The 16105-nt window shown below is 38.9% G+C and overlaps 1 protein-coding gene across 2 annotated transcripts; it reads left to right on the top strand.

The window, feature by feature from the left end:
• Positions 1 to 8274: 8274 nt before the first annotated feature.
• LOC110805968 (uncharacterized) lies at positions 8275 to 14623 on the top strand. Of its 2 annotated transcripts, XM_022011601.2 has the most exons (5): positions 8275 to 8874; positions 10629 to 12001; positions 12356 to 12640; positions 12745 to 12846; positions 13907 to 14623. In XM_022011601.2, exons 2-3 carry the CDS (start codon positions 10645 to 10647, stop codon positions 12358 to 12360), a joined length of 1362 nt encoding a protein of 453 aa, XP_021867293.1. In that variant the 5' UTR covers positions 8275 to 8874; positions 10629 to 10644; the 3' UTR covers positions 12361 to 12640; positions 12745 to 12846; positions 13907 to 14623. The 2 variants fall into 2 exon arrangements, with proteins under 2 accessions (XP_021867293.1, XP_021867292.1); XM_022011600.2 differs by having other exon boundaries at positions 8279 to 8874; positions 10629 to 12640.
• Positions 14624 to 16105: the final 1482 nt, after the last annotated feature.

Below are 16105 nucleotides of genomic sequence, written 5' to 3'. Positions count from 1 at the left end.
TTATTTAGATTACAGTGTAAATATTAAGGAATTAATCGAAGTTAAGTATATTCATCGTTACTCAACCATATTTAGTAATTAAAAAGATTATGTCGCCTTGAATTTCCCGCAAGGGAGATACGGCATGTGACGCTCCGACTAAGCTAGGGTTTCCGCTGCTAATTAAAGATAACTAACCTAATTAATGGTGTTTAGAAGTCGGGGTGTTACAATAGTCCATTTCTATGTCATGTTCAACAAGAAAGACCCATGTGTCTTTAATTAACCAACTTTCAGAAATCCAGCCATGGAATCATAGAATGTTGCCTTGTTGATATGGTCGTATGACATTGCCAAAGATATGTGGAACACAAATCAAATGTTTGATTTGAACCTTCTGAAGTTTGAGTGTGAAGGGATTCGTTTGTTTATTAATCAATCATATGACTCAACCCTTAAATGACCATTTCATTCAAATAAACACTCAACGAATGTTTTTGTTTACTTTGAATGTGAGTCTTTCCGTTGTCCAAACAGAAATTGATTATGATGATTAATGGAACATAATACCATTAAGTTCCAGCCTTTAGAAGGACTTTAAAACGAACATGATGACCCTACAATTAATGTAGCACAACTTTGCTTCATTTCCTACTTGTAGGTCAATAACCAGACTTAGCTCCCGGAATTTGAGTTCTTAACAAGAGTTAGAACCTCAAGCGGTAATCTAATACCATGGGGGTTTATTTTCTAAGTCGTTTCTCTTTAACAAAAACTTTTAGGTAGAAATTGAATATGAATTCATTTCTTTTGTTCCCCTTTCCTATCATTTCTAGCATGTTTTCTTATAGTCCTAAAGATTTACTGTTTGCTTGATCTTCTTACTTTGTTATGCGTACAAAGTCCCTTTCTTTTATTCACTTTGAATGACTGCATCCAATGAGTCTAGTTCATTATCGAATCAAAAGAAAATTGGTTGTTAACCATTGGTTATACATGAGTCTTTAACTCAATACTTCATTATTTCAAAAGTACCCAGTATTCTGAATATATGAGGTCCAATTGGTCTACCATTCAAATTTTAGTTTGAAAACAACCATGAAGATCACTATAAGAAAATAGCATTCAAGATACGCTCTCACTCTCCTTTTGTTTGAGAATCGTTCTCAAAAATAGTTACCAATCGATCGAGGAAATATCGCAGTTCTATTGTCCGAACGCAATAAGGTTGAAGATTGACTATTCTACAAAATGAACTAGCAAAGAAAACATTTATCATACTTTAATAACTTGAAATAAAAGCATTCACGCAATCATCAAAGCTATTAAAAATTTCATTCATGCAAAAATAAAACATGGTCCAAAATGAATGAAACGATTCCAAGACCCCAAAAGTCCTAAATCCTTAAGCAGCTTTAGCATGTCTTAAGTAGTTTAAGATTTTAGGTAAGCAAAACCTATTGCTAGTAATCTCCAAATTACTCTTGGTTAATAAATTAATGCCATAATTTATCCCATTGCCACAACATAATGCCATTGTTGTTTGAGTTGTTACCACAATCAACGTGCTCCTTTAGGACGCCTTACCACCTAAGTCAACTAAAATAGCACCTCGCTTTAGCGTAAACCTACTATCTTAGATCCCTAGATTTTTGTAAGTGCTTGATTTGGAAGGCAATTTTTAAACTCAATATTACTTTGGACCTAGTTGTTTCTATGTTGGTTCGATTATTTAGTGAACTCAATCTAATCGAACCAACATAGAAACAACCTGTTCATGCAAAGCATACATACATTCATACATTCACGCATAATATGTATATAGAAGTGCATAAATAAATGGTGATCTAGTATGGCCCAAAACTTCTTGTCTTGAAGCATCCAATCTTCATCACCTCCTTGTTAGTTTGGCATCGTCTTGAATCTTCGTTCAAATGCTAACTTAAAGTTCTAAACTAGAAATACTTGAAAATAATAAATTACATCAAAATTTCCATGGTACGCAGACCATATTTAAAACTTTACATTCAAAGATAGAACGGTACGCATACCGTATTTAACTGTCCTAAATTGGCTATACTAGTCACTTGGAGTACCTGCATTGCATAAAATGTATATTCTACGCATTCACCCATTCGCATGCTAAAACGAATGGCCCATGTTAATATGCAAGTATTTACGTGAATTAATTAAAATTCACGTTCACATAAACGCGTCCTAAAAGATTAATCAATTTCCAAATTATTAATCCTTAGACTTTATTCTAATTAAAATTGAATTTAATTAAAATAATGCGACCTACGAAATAATTAAAATAATTATTTCATTTTAATTTCATTTAGTGGCTCCCACTCAAACCAATAATTATTCCGGATAATTAATTATGAAATATTAAATTAAAACTCGCGGCCCGGCCCAAACAAATAAAATATTAAATTAAATATCCCGTTAACCCAAATTAATGCAAATATACGAAGCCCAACTAATTAAACGATTCATAAAAAAAAGGTTCTATTAAATGGCCTAGGCTTGCGCCCAGCCCGTCGTGCGAGAGGCCCAAGAGCACACGAGCACTGCCCGCGCACCCGCCCCATCGCACCCGCCCCATCGCTCGCGCGCACGCATCGCGTACCCGCAGCCTAGCTGCCCCTGCGCTGTGTGTGTGTTGTGCGTCGAGTGTGCTGGACGTCGCAAGCCTTGTGCTTGCTTCGTCGCAGCCCCGCAAGCAACATGCCTGCCCCGTCCTTGCCTAGAGCACACGAGGCACGCAGCCTTGTGCTGCTGCCCGTGTCGCATGGCGCGGCGAGCACAATGGCCTCGTATGGCTCGACGAGCCATACTTCCATCATGCCCATGTTCGTGTTTTTGGTTCGTAAAACGGACCAACTTAATTAAAATTTAATTTAATTCACGAACTTGCATTAATTTTATTTTTCAAAAAGGTTACGATTTAATTTTTGAAAAACAACAATTTTTAACGATTTAATAAACTTTAACGACAATCCAATTTAGTAAAATTAATAAATCAAGGGCTAACAGTATTCAAAGTTTTAAGAAAGATCGAATCAATCTTTAAAGTTTGAACTTTTAATTAATAAAATCCGAAACTTTATATCGTTCATAAACAATTAAATTTCAGATTATTAATAATTTGGTTTAAGTGCGATTAAAATTAACGAAACCATTCAAAATTTTAATCCAAATTTTTTTAAAATTAGCCACTGACCCATGAAATTATATCTCCTTCCCCAATTAACCGAATTATTAATCCAAAATTAATTAAAATTCAATTAGGGTTGTAAATTTTACGAATTGGGGAAAGGGAAAATTAGGGTTTATACTTATCGGTAAAATCTGAAATTTTTACCATAGATCAAGCATGTACCCAGTAACATTGTGTCAAAATCTCAAGAAATTCCGAGTAGTTTAGGTTGACCTTTTAATTGAATTACTGTCCGATACATTTAATTTTTAATGAAAAATTAACAAAAACGCCCAAAAACTGATGCTTCGAGGCCTGTTTTCGCAATTCTATTCCCATGAGCTTAGAAAATCGTTTTCCATCAGATTAGGGTTTTAAAAATCGAAAAAGAGAATATTTTTGATTTCGGAACTGCCAATTTCGCAATTAATCCCATAATTCGAAAAAATTCCGAAAAATCAACAAAAATTCCAAAAATTTCGACAATGCAAAAACAATAATAATCATGCTAATTCATGCTTTGAATACATAAGGCTCATGATACCACTGTAGGGGAATACAGTTAAACATAATAACATGTGCGGAACAATCCCCAAAGCCAGGAAACATGTATAAAGCACAGATTAAGCAAACTTACATTCGAAGCGTGTTTTCCACAATAATCTGTCAACGAACACGAACAAAGAACTCCACTTGTCGTTCCTCTACTTGGTTCACCGACACGATCAGATCCGTCTTGATAATCGTAGCTTAGACAATCATTCAAGAGTTTGTGCTTTTGGGAAGAACACATCCATGGAGGCTAGAGAGAATTAGGGTTTCTCTCTCCTCCTTAGGGTTTGATGTGTAATCTGATTTTTGCATTAGGTTATTGGAAAACGTGAGTTGGAATAATATTATAACCCTTAGGTTATAATATCAACTGGCCAAGGCACATAGGCCATGCGCCAGCCAGCCACGTCCGTGCAAGCCCAAACGCGCACAGCCACACAGGCGCTGGGCCTTTGGCCGCGCTGTGTGCGCTGCTGCTGTTGTACCTCGCGTGCGCGCGCGCGCCCAGCCAAGGCTTGGGCCTTGCGCGCTGGCTCGCTGCTACGCCCAGTGGGCCTTGCGCGCCTTGGCTTGTTGGGCTGGCAGCGTTGCCCCTTTCCGTATCCGCGATTAATATATTTCCGATATATTATTTATCGTTTCGTATACGACGAATCACCGTCGTACGATACGATTTATTCGTTTCGCCTAGCTTACGAATATTCGCGATACGATATACGATTCCGATGCAAGGTCGTATCGTATAATACGTTTTCCAACTAATTCCCGAAAAGCTATTAAATGAATTTCCGATTCATTTAATCCGGTGATCTGTTACGTGTCATTGATGTGACCTTGTAGGTTCAGTCAAGAGTAAGTTGTGAGTTCAATATCCATTAGAACTCACTGATCGGAAGCATTGCTCCAGCTAGCTGTTCCGATCACTTGATCTCACTGAATTAATTGTTCGCAATTAATCTGAACCTTGGTATTAGACTTAATGCACCTTGGGTGAAGGACATATTTCCTTCACAGAGCATGCCCAAAGGATTGCTACCCACTGCCGAGAATTGACAGGCTAGTCGACTCAACATCTGGCTACGCACGACTCAGCTTCCTAGACGCATTTTCCGGATACCACCAAGTCAGCCTTGCGAAGGCCGACAGGAAAAAAGCAACGTTCATCACCGGGGGGGAGTGTTCAGTTACAAAGCCATGCCGTTTGGGCTAAAAAACGCCGGGGCAACGTACCAAAAGCTGGTCGACATAGTATTTGCAAAACAAAAAGGCCGCAACATCGAAGTATACGTAGACGACTCTATAGTAAAGAGCAGGTTGGAAAGCGACCATGTGGACGGCCTCAGGGAAACGTTCGAAACTCTACGCCAGTACCAGATGAAATTGAACCCTTAGAAATGTGTGCTTGGGGTGAAATCGGGGAAATTCTTAGGTTTCCTTGTCAGCGAGAGAGGTATCGACGCAAACCCAGATAAGGTAGAAGCAATACTCAGTCTACCTCAGCCAAAAAGCATCAAGGATGTACAAAGGCTGACAGGAATAATGGCAGCTCTGACGAGATTCGTTAGCAAGTCAGCAGATAGGTCGATCCCATTCTTCAAAACTCTTAAGCAGAACGGAAAATTTCAACGGGGAGAAACCGAAGAAAGAGCCTTTGAGAAGATTAAAGACCACCTTTGAGCTTTGCCAACAATAGCCAGGCCGGAAGAGGGCGACAAACTGCAGTTATATGTGTCCGCTTCACCCCAAACCGTCGCTGCTGTACTAATCAGCGAGAAAGACAAAGTCCAGCAGTCGATATACTTTGTCAGCCACATTTTGAATCTGGCAGAAACAAGATACTCACTGATAGAAAGATTAGCCTATGCAGTCCTGATAGTCGCCAGAAAACTCAGACCATACTTTGATGCGCACACCATAGAAATCCTGACGAACTTCCCATTAGAGAAAGCTTTGCAAAAAATAGATACAGCCGGCAGGCTGTTGCAATGGGCAATAGAGTTATCAGAATATGATCTAGAATTCCACCCGCGCAATGCAATAAAAGCCCAAGCCTTGGCCGACTTCGTAGTCGAAGCATCTTATCAGGAGGATGAAACCAAAGCAGAATCCTGGGAAGTATCAGTGGACGGATCAGCCGCTCAGTCGGGCGCGGGAGCCGGCGTGGTCATGACTTCTCCGGCAGGAGATAAATTCGAATACGCAATCTGATTCACTTTTACAGCTTCGAACAACGAAGCAGAGTATGAGGCAGCCATCGTAGGGGTGGCGAATCAGTTTTCAGGAGAGTACGAAACCAAAGAACCGTCAATGCGGCGATACCAAGAAAAATTGAAAACACTCACAGCGAGGTTGGAAGCTTTTGAGATCATACTGGTCCCTAGAGCGCTGAACACTGCCGCAGACAGCCTGGTAAAACTAGCCAGTTCGAAAGCAATCGAGCTCAATAGATCAGTAATTATAGAGATCATGCACAGAAGAAGCACGGAGGATAAAGGGAAAGAAATAATGGTCATCACGGCAAACATAGAATGGTACAACAATATCTGGACATACAAGACGACAGGGGTGCTGCCGGCCGACATCAACGAGGCAAAGAAAGTCACAAAAGACGTCTGCTGATACGTCATATATCAGGGACAACTCTATAAAAGAGCATTCAGCCTCCCCCTGCTGTGATGTTTGACGGCATACGAATCCGCTAGATTAATCGAAGAGATGCCTGAGGGAATATGTGGAAACCATGTGGGAGGAAAGATACTTTCTTTGATCTGCCAAAGACAAGGATACTATTGGCCAACTATGCTCGAGGACGCGCAAAATTATGTCAAAAAATGTGAAAAACGCCAACTGTTCGCTCCAGTAATATGTATGCCAGCAAATGACCCGATGCCCATTCTGAATCCAATTCCGTTCGCCCAGTGGGGGATGGATATTGTAGGACCCTTCACAACAGCCTCTGGAGGTAGGAAATTCCTGATCGTCGCCGTAGACTACTTCACGAAGTGGATTGAGGCTGAGCCGTTAGCAAAGATAACAGCCAACCAAGTACGGAAATTCATCTGGAAGAATATCATAACAAGGTTCGGAATACCGACAGCGATAGTGTTCGACCATGGATGCCAGTTCAACTGCGCGCCTATCCAAGCATTCCTGGCAGACTATCGAGTCAAGTTTGCATACGCATCAGTCTGCCACCCGCAGAGCAACGGGCAAGCCGAGGCCGCAAACGTTATAGCCCTTAAGAAAAAGCTGGATGAATTCAAAGGCAAATGGGCGGATACAGTCCCAGAGGTTCTATGGGGCAATCGAACAACGGTCAAAGAAGCTACGGGAGAAAGCCCTTTCAAGTTGTGCTCGGATCGGAATCAGTCATACCGGCTGAAGTAGCACTGCCTACCTTCCGCGTCCAGCATTACGAAGAGCACGAAAACGACAACTTACTCAGGCACCAACTAGACTTCTTGTCAGAAGTCAGATTACAAGCGGAGATTAAGTCGGCAGCATACAAAAACAGAATGAGCAGGGCCTATAACAAACGGGTAAAACATAGGAAACTGGAAGTCGGCGACCTAGTACTTCGCAGGACGGCAGCAACTGGAAAGGCACAAAAGCAAGGCAAACTGACTGCAAATTGGGAAGGGCCTTACCAAAAATGGGAAGAAGTAGTAGCTGGATCGTATAGACTGATGGAGATGGATGGAACACCGCTGAAGAACTCGTGGAACGCAGATACCTTAAGAAAATTCCATGTATGAAGTTGTACGAAAGCATAATGTAACAGGGCCGACAGAGCCATATTTTCAAATCTAATATATAAGCCGCAAGTATATTCAAGGTTAACTAAAAATATGGCAATAAAAGCAAAAGGTTGAGCACATTGGCTCAGTCAGCAATGATGCAAGATACGATATAATAAAAACAAAAGGTTGAGCACATTGGATCAGTTAGCAATGATGCAAGATACGATATAATAAAAACAAAAGGTTGAGCACATTGGCTCAGTCAGCAATGATGCAAGATACGATATAAATAAAAGCAAAAGGTTGAGCACATTGGCTCAGTCAGCAATGATGCAAGATACGATATAAATAAAAGCAAAAGGTTGAGCACATTGGCCTAGTCAGCAATGATGCAAGATACGATATAAATAAAAGCAAAAGGTTGAGCACATTGGCCCAGTCAGCAATGATGCAAGATACGATATAAATAAAAGCAAAAGGTTGAGCACATTGGCTCAGTCAGCAATGATGCAAGATACGATATAAATAAAAGCAAAAGGTTGAGCACATTGGCTCAGTCAGCAATGATGCAAGATACGATATAAATAAAAGCAAAAGGTTGAGCACATTGGCTCAGTCAGCAATGCTGCGAGATACGATATAATTAAATCAGAAAATTGAGCACATTGGCTCTGTCAGCAATGATGCGAGATAGAGCACAACACAATAGTTGGAAAAATCCAATATGTAACAAGTTGAATGAAATACGACAACAATAAAACAAACGAGTAATCCATTAAATACATCACACAAAAGTTGAGAAATACAGAGATGACAACCACCACCCAAAGATAGAAAAATGCGGAGTGAGTAGCTGTTTAACGGCACAAACATACGCCACAAACGACGCACACTACAAAAATGGGCTATATAGAAACGGATTTTTAGCGACGGAAATAAATCTGTTTCTAACTGAGATACGGAAATGTAATATTCCGTCACTGAGTAAATTTAGCGACGGAAATTAAATACCGTATATAAAACTAGAAACAGAAACACCATTTTCGTCGCTAGTTTAGAGACGGAAATATAATTCTGTATCCGTAACTTATTTTATTTTTTTTAAAACAAAATTGAGAAAAGAAAGTCAAAAAAATTCATTAACGCGCTGAACTTTTCATTTTGCCCGCTATAACCTAAAACATTCGCTCTTCACACCTCTTCTTCTTCCCTTCTTCATTCTAGAACTCACTTTACTCAGAAACTTCACCCAAATTCCAGGTTCACCGACCACCGAGGAACGTTCGCCGCCTCTCTCCTCGAACACCCACGATTCTGGTGGGTATTTTCACGCCGCCCCCTCTCTCCTCTGAGCTTCGTGTTAGGGTTTGGTGCATATTGCTCATTCTTTTTGTTCTTAAGGTATGCCTCATTCTTACTAAGATAATTTTGGATGAAATTCTCTTTTATGCAATCGATTTCTTTATCATATTTGTAATTTCTCCGATTGATTGAATTTTTTTAGATAAGTGTATCGTTTGATGTATTTTCCTATGCGTTTTGTGGTCTCTAGTTGCGAATTAGCTTAACGATTTTCAACAATTTCTAGTGTAGTTTTGTTTGATTTTGAAGAAAAATTGAAGAAAGAGAGTCAGTTTGGTGTTTGTTCAATTTGCCAGTGAATTTTGAACTATTGTTGTCTTGTTGATAATGTAATTGTATATTTTGGCTGTGTAGAGTAATTGGTTTTGGAGTAAGCATTGTCTGTGAGATTTCAGTAGCTTTTAGATTCTAAATTTCTAATAAATCAAACGGAAAAACAAAAGAGAAATTCAGAAATCCCTGGATAAGGCTTTTGATGCCCATGGAGCTCAAACTTACTTATTTGAGCTCAAGCCTGCAAAGTGTGGGTTGAGTCAGCTTGATAAATGCTCATCTCATCTCTGCATCTGAATTTCCTTGCTTTTAGATGTTTTATTTTAATGAATTATTTGTTGGGAATTAGAACTCTTTCCTGGAACTTGAGATTTTTTCTCTCCGGAATATTCAGATGCAGAGATTTTTTCTCTGCGGAATTATTGAATTACTATTAATCGTTTTTATTTGTCTAAGCAAGCAGAGAACAGTTTTTATTTGTCTAAGCAAGCATAGAACATTTTGTAATTTAACTAGAATCAAGATTGATCAAGAGTACTCTGTGCGTTATGAATGGTATGACAATTTACAGTTTCAGTTGTTGTTAGAGGGAGCATGAATTAATACGGCATGCCTAGGATAATACAGTGCAGTTTGACAGGTGCTGTAGGATTAGAAACTACCTATACAGTGATATGGATGTTTCTTCTTTTTTTAAGAAAGTGACACAATATGTTTCTTCTTTTTTATATTTTAAAAAATAATATTTTGCTCTCCTTATGACATAATAGAGGTAGTAAACAGGATGTTTGGATTGGTTGTACATTCAGTTAGAAAGCCATTGTGTTTGGTTTCAGGTTCGAGCCTGATCATTATGTGTTTAACTTTTGAGTTAGAGGTTAGTACCGAACATTAGCCCCTTTGCTTTTAGTCTAACTGCCTAAGATTCGCCACTGAGCAAACTGTACAAGTCACAGTTTCAGAGTTGGGTCTACAAAGAATCCAAATCGTTTGATTCAATATGAATTATCCCAGAAATCAGATATGATTCTGTTTTTTAAGGTACAGACAATAATAAAATGCAATCTGTTTCAATGGGTTTTATGGAGTCACTCGAAAGAGTAGGATGGAAACTGATGACTCAATTGATAGTGCCTTTGTCTATGTTGTTGAATATTTTCTTGTGAATTATCTCAGTTTGGGATTTGTTTCAGTTTGGGATTTGTTTAGTACAGTCTAATTGGAGTTTAGAAATAGTAACTTATATGGTATGTGACGCATATATTGTCATGTGTAGAATCCCCCCCCCCTTTTTGGTTCTAAGAGTGAATATATTGTCATGTGTATGGAAAACGAGATTCTGTTTTTATTTTATTTCTTTAAATGGAATGATATATTATATTTTTTTTCTATGGTTTTATTATCGATTTTCTTTTCCGATTTTCTTATTCTAAAATATTATTCTTACTTATTAGTGATTGCTTAGGTTTATGTAGTGAAATGACATAAGAAAATAAACTAATGTGAAAGTAATTTTGCAGTAGAACGAAGAGAACAATGATAGATCGTGAATGGATGTATAATAGAGTAAATGGAAATTTTCTTAGTTCTACTTATGCGGAAAAAGTCGACGAGTTTATTGAATTTTCTTGTAAGCAAGAAAATGTTATGATTGACGGGCTATTGAAATGCCCTTGTGCAAAATGTCGAAATGTTCCGTATTTGGATCCCGATGTTGTAAAGTTCCATCTTTATCAAAATGGGTTCCGACCTAACTACCACAAGTGGACTTTCCACGGGGAAGATGATTTTGACAATGAGATTCCAACTAGTGGGTTCACCACTGTCGGAGAGACATCTAATCCATATAAGAGCATGGTTTTAGATGCATTTAGACATGATCACCATTTGGAATTGGCATTTGAAGAATCAATTGATGTCGAAGAACCACTTCCTGAGTACAAGAAGTTCTTTGACATGCTCAAAGCTGCCGAGGAACCTTTATACGATGGCTGCAAGTTGTCTTTGTTATCTGTTGCCGCAAGGATAACTAACCTCAAATGTGAGTACAACATGCCAAATAAAGCCATAGACGATGTTGCATCGTTGGTAAAGGAAATTTGTCCTGAAATTAACTACATGACAGACACTTTCTCCAGAACTCGAAAGTTGCTTGATGGACTTGAGCTGCCTCACCATAGGATAGATGTATGTCCTAATGGATGTATGTTGTTTTGGAAGGAGCATAAAGATCTTAATGAATGTCTTATTTGTAAAGCAAATCGATATAAGACTTCAAGGTCAAAAAGCAAAAGAAGTCTGAGAAAAGTGTTGTTTTACTTGCCCATTGCTCCAAGGCTGCAAAGGTTATATGCCACAAAGTCCACGGCGGAACAAATGAGATGGCATGCAGAAAATCCTCGAGTGGAAGGGGTAATGTCTCATCCAAGTGATGGTGAAGCATGGAAACACTTTGATGAATCTTTTCCATCTTTTGCTGAAGAGCCACAAAATGTTCGACTTGGCCTTTGTACTGACGGGTTTTCTCCTTTTGGAAAGTCAGGAAAGCAGTATTCGTGTTGGCCCGTTATGCTAACCCCTTATAATCTGCCTCCAGGATTATGCATGAAAAAACCATTCACATTCTTAAGTTTGATTATTCCAGGTCCAAAAAGTCCTAAAGGGAATCTAGATGTCTTTTTACAACCTCTCATTGATGAGTTGAAAATGTTATGGGAGTTAGGGGTGCCAACTTATGATGTCTCTAAAAAGCAAAACTTCCAGATGAGGGCTATGTTACATTGGACTATTAGCGACTTTCCTGCTTACGGAATGTTATCTGGTTGGAGTACCGCTGGTAAGTTAGCATGCCCGTATTGCATGGAGCATACAAAGGCTTTTACGCTCACAAATGGTAAGAAGCAAACTTGGTTCGATCGCCATTGCCCATTCTTAGCAGAAGACCATCCTTTCCGGCGAAATAAGAGTTTTCTTACTGTGCAAAACAGTTTTTTACTGTGTGACTTGGTTACTGTAAGACGAATAAGACGGTCACTTCTCTCAAGAACAAATATGGATGATTAGGTCTCTGGTGCCTACATTGGTTGGAAGTAGTAGAATTAAAACCCTAAATAAGATAAAAATCATAAATTAAAACGGTTGTGTATGAACGTTGGTTATTAACAATTTTGTAGTAGTGGATAGTTATGTTTGTCATTTAAAAAATTAATCCTTCTTCATTGTTTGATCCTTGCATATTCAACTTAAGCATGAGTTCTCATGGGATCCGTCAGTAGCTAAGTTGGTTAAGAAGGGATGGAAATCTAAGGTAAGTAGGCTCCTTACTGGCATGGTGTCGAAGGTGCGCAATCAACCTGACTACAATGCTGAATGGTGTCCTCCTACCGTAAGGGAAGAAATGATTCGGATTATGGAAGAAGAGGAGAACAAAAAAAAATCAAATCAATGTTCAAAAAATCGGAATGGAAACGGTGACCAAAAGATTCACCATCGACAAGGATCCATATCTACAGAAGAAGTGAGGCTAAAATTGGTAATGATTTCTTTCCAAGAATCACAGTGCATATCATGTTAATTTCAGTTGTTATTTATGCCTTGCATTTTTCTGCGTTGATGTTTTTTGTACAAAATAAATAGGCAAAGAAGTTGGGACGTCCGCCAACTCCATCAGAGGTTTACTTTGAAACCCATGCAGATAGTGGTGGTCGATTTGTTAATGCTAAGGCAGAAGCTGTGTGGGTAAGTATTGTGGAGTACAACTCTCCAAACTACTATATTTATTATCTATTGTAGCTTCTAAGTTATGTAGTATGAATATACTATTATCTTAGCCATGGTTTACTGTATAAGAATGTTTATGACAATTGGAATTGGCATAGACATTACAATGGGGTTTGGGATATCTGGATTCAGGAAGCAGAGATATCTATCTCTGGATTCTGGAAGCAGGGGTAACTAAATTGGAATTGGCATAGACATTATTATGGCCTTTGTAACTAAAATGAGTGGATAGATGGAGTGCTCACTTCTCAGTTCTCATGCCCTTACAAAATTGGGAACTTATTCACCTTGATAATCAATAATATTTTGTTCTTCTCACTGTGGCCGATCCCGCAAAAAGCTTCCTGGTCTACATGCAGCAGCTAGCAATCCTCTTTTAATCAGTGGCCAAAATACCAAAGTCTCATCTGATTAATTGACTTGGGCAAAAGGTTTTCTTATCTACTATATTTAATATCTATTGTAGCTTCTAAGTTATGTAGTATGAATATGCTATTGTCTTAGCCATGGTTTACAGTATAAGTTGTCAGAACACCCTGGTGATGATTGAGTATTGAACATTGATTATCGGATTGTTGGATATTGAATTTGTTTGGAAGGTTGGAAGTTGAAACAGGTTAAAGTTGACGTAATTACCTAAATGGAATTTTAGGTTGTCCATATTTAGGGGAAATGCTGCCGAAATTTTCAGTCATCACCTGCTAAAACAATAGAAATGGTAGCCATTTATGTTGAAACTACTATCACCTAGAAGCCATGTTTTCCCATCAATATAAAGGCATAAGCTAAAGGAATGAACTAAATCACAAGGTGCCTTTGTCACATTCATACGAGTCAATTGTCATAGGAAGTTTCAATCGTAACATAAATATGAATCCAACAACCTGAACTATAACATGTTAGATAAATATGAATCCAACAACCTAATTACATGACATCATAATACCATACATTGTATTGAAAATATACTAAGTCATCAGACCCCTAATAATGTTCTTTGGTGTATTCTTTTTTGCAGAATGACTATAAAAACAGAAAAGATGCAAATCTACAATGAGAGGTTGAGAATCGAAGAACAGATGATGAGTTGTTCCTTGAGGCTACTGGTGGGTGGAGTGACAAGGGAAGGATATTTGGTTTGGGAGCAGCAGCTGACTCTTTCTATGAGAGACCTGAAGATAGGAGGACAAAAAAATCACGATTAAATTATGCAATGGAACAAAAGAAAGAGCTTGCTGAAACGAAGGAGAACCTTGCTCAAACCCAGGAGAATCTTGCTGAAACCCAAACAAAACTTGCTGAAACTCAAAAACAATTGGAGGCTCTTCATGAACAAGTGCGACTTATTGTGCAAGCCAACAATCTTTCGGTCACTCCTCCTACTTCTACATCATCGCCTTGAGCTGCACTTATTTGGTAGATGGATGACTGCAAGCGTAATGGATTGAAGATTTCTTTTTGGATTGAAGATGGATTTTTAATTTGCACATACATGCCTACAAAGTCTCATGGTATTTCATTAAGCATGTTTAGTTATATTTTTCTAAAATATGCCTTAAGTTAGTATATTTTGTAATTAATGGTACAAAATATTAACCTAAGTTAGTCAGAGGGAGCTGCTTTTGCATAGGGGTATAAGCTGCTTGTTAGCCACTTTCTAAGCTTAGTTAACTAGATGATCTAGTTCTTTTGGGCATACTTGGAAAATTTTATTACAATGGTTATTATTTTGCAAGTCCCTTTTATTTTACTTTTAATATTCAAAGTTCAGGTACATTAAAACCTTCTGATTATTTAAAATGTATTTATCATTAGAATGCAATATTTGTAATTAAAATAATTGAAGCTCAGCGACAGATTACAATAAATCGTAGCTGAAATCTGGAAATCAAGATTCTGAAGTTAGAGAGCGAAGTGGAAATCCGTAGCTAAAACCAGCGACAGAAAAACAAAATCCGTAGCTAAATCCAGAGACGGAAAATTAAATCCGTAGCTAAATTCAGAAACAGAAAAGCAAAATCCCTAGCAAGACTCAGAGACAGAAAACAAAATCTGTTGCTGAAACCAGCGTGGGATTTAGAAATACCGTAGCTGAGTGTTTCAACGGTAATTTCCTTTCCGTTTCTAAAAGCAGCAACAGAATAATAAGTTCGGTTTCTAAGTCTTAGCAACAGAATTTTGGAACGGACATTTTTTTGTCGCTGGTTTATCGACGGTTTTCTTAGCATCCGTCGATATCTTCAGTTAGCGACAAGGTTTTTGCCAACGGAGGCTTTCCGTTTCTGGATCCGTTGCTAACCTAGTTTAGAGACGGATTTCATGATTCCAGATACGGAATATTTCCGTCGCTATATCAATTTTTTTTTGTAGTGGCAGTCAAGACGAACACAACGTTCTTGAAACACTAATACACAGCAAAAGACAAGTGCCACAACAGCTAAAAAGAAGCAAAAGAAATTGTTTATAAACTACATCCGCCAATAACATTCACAAAACTACCAACAGATATTAACAAGTACGAGGCCTGAAAAAACTGTTGGAAGAGCCACAGGAAGAGCCTGGTGATGACTGCCAAGACCGTCAAGCTGAGCCGTCTTCATCGCTCCAATAAGCAGACTCAGGAATCTCCCTATCAGGTAGAAGGCGAGGGTCAGCATTCTGAATAACCATGTCATGAAAAGTTTGGGTCTCCAGGCCAGTCGCCTTCTCATGGTCCCCCTTTTCATAGGCCGTCTCAACCTTGCCCCAGTCAGCACCTTTCAGCTTCAAAGCCTTAACTGCACAGCGATGGGCAACAGTCCATCCACCATTGTAGCCCCCCTTCATCTCCTCGCAGTAAAGTCAGACTTCATGAACTTCTGCACGACCCTTAGTGCAACAGCTTTGCGACCCTCCCTGGCAGCCTTCTCAACCTCCCGAACCGAGTTCAGCGCAACATCTAACTTCACCTGGAACTCAGCTGACTTCGTCTTCTCTTCCTCCAACTTGGATGGAAGAAGTTCCAAGTCGGCCTTCCTGTTGCCTGCAGCAACAACATCCAGTTCAAGTTGCGCAATCTTCTCCCGGCATTTACCTTCAGTCTTGACAGATTCATCAAGGTCACCCTGAAGTTTATCTTTCTCAGCTTGTGAACGTTTTAAACGACGTTGATAACTCCGATAGCACTCCACAAGCTCGGTCGCAGACTGCGTCACCTAAGGAAGAGAATGTTTGGAAT

Source organism: Spinacia oleracea, chromosome 2 (assembly GCF_020520425.1).
Source record: "Spinacia oleracea cultivar Varoflay chromosome 2, BTI_SOV_V1, whole genome shotgun sequence".
In the NCBI taxonomy this organism is placed as follows: Eukaryota; Viridiplantae; Streptophyta; class Magnoliopsida; order Caryophyllales; family Amaranthaceae; genus Spinacia; species Spinacia oleracea.
Note: the sequence above shows the minus strand (reverse complement) of the source record. Positions and strands in the feature narration are given on the sequence as shown.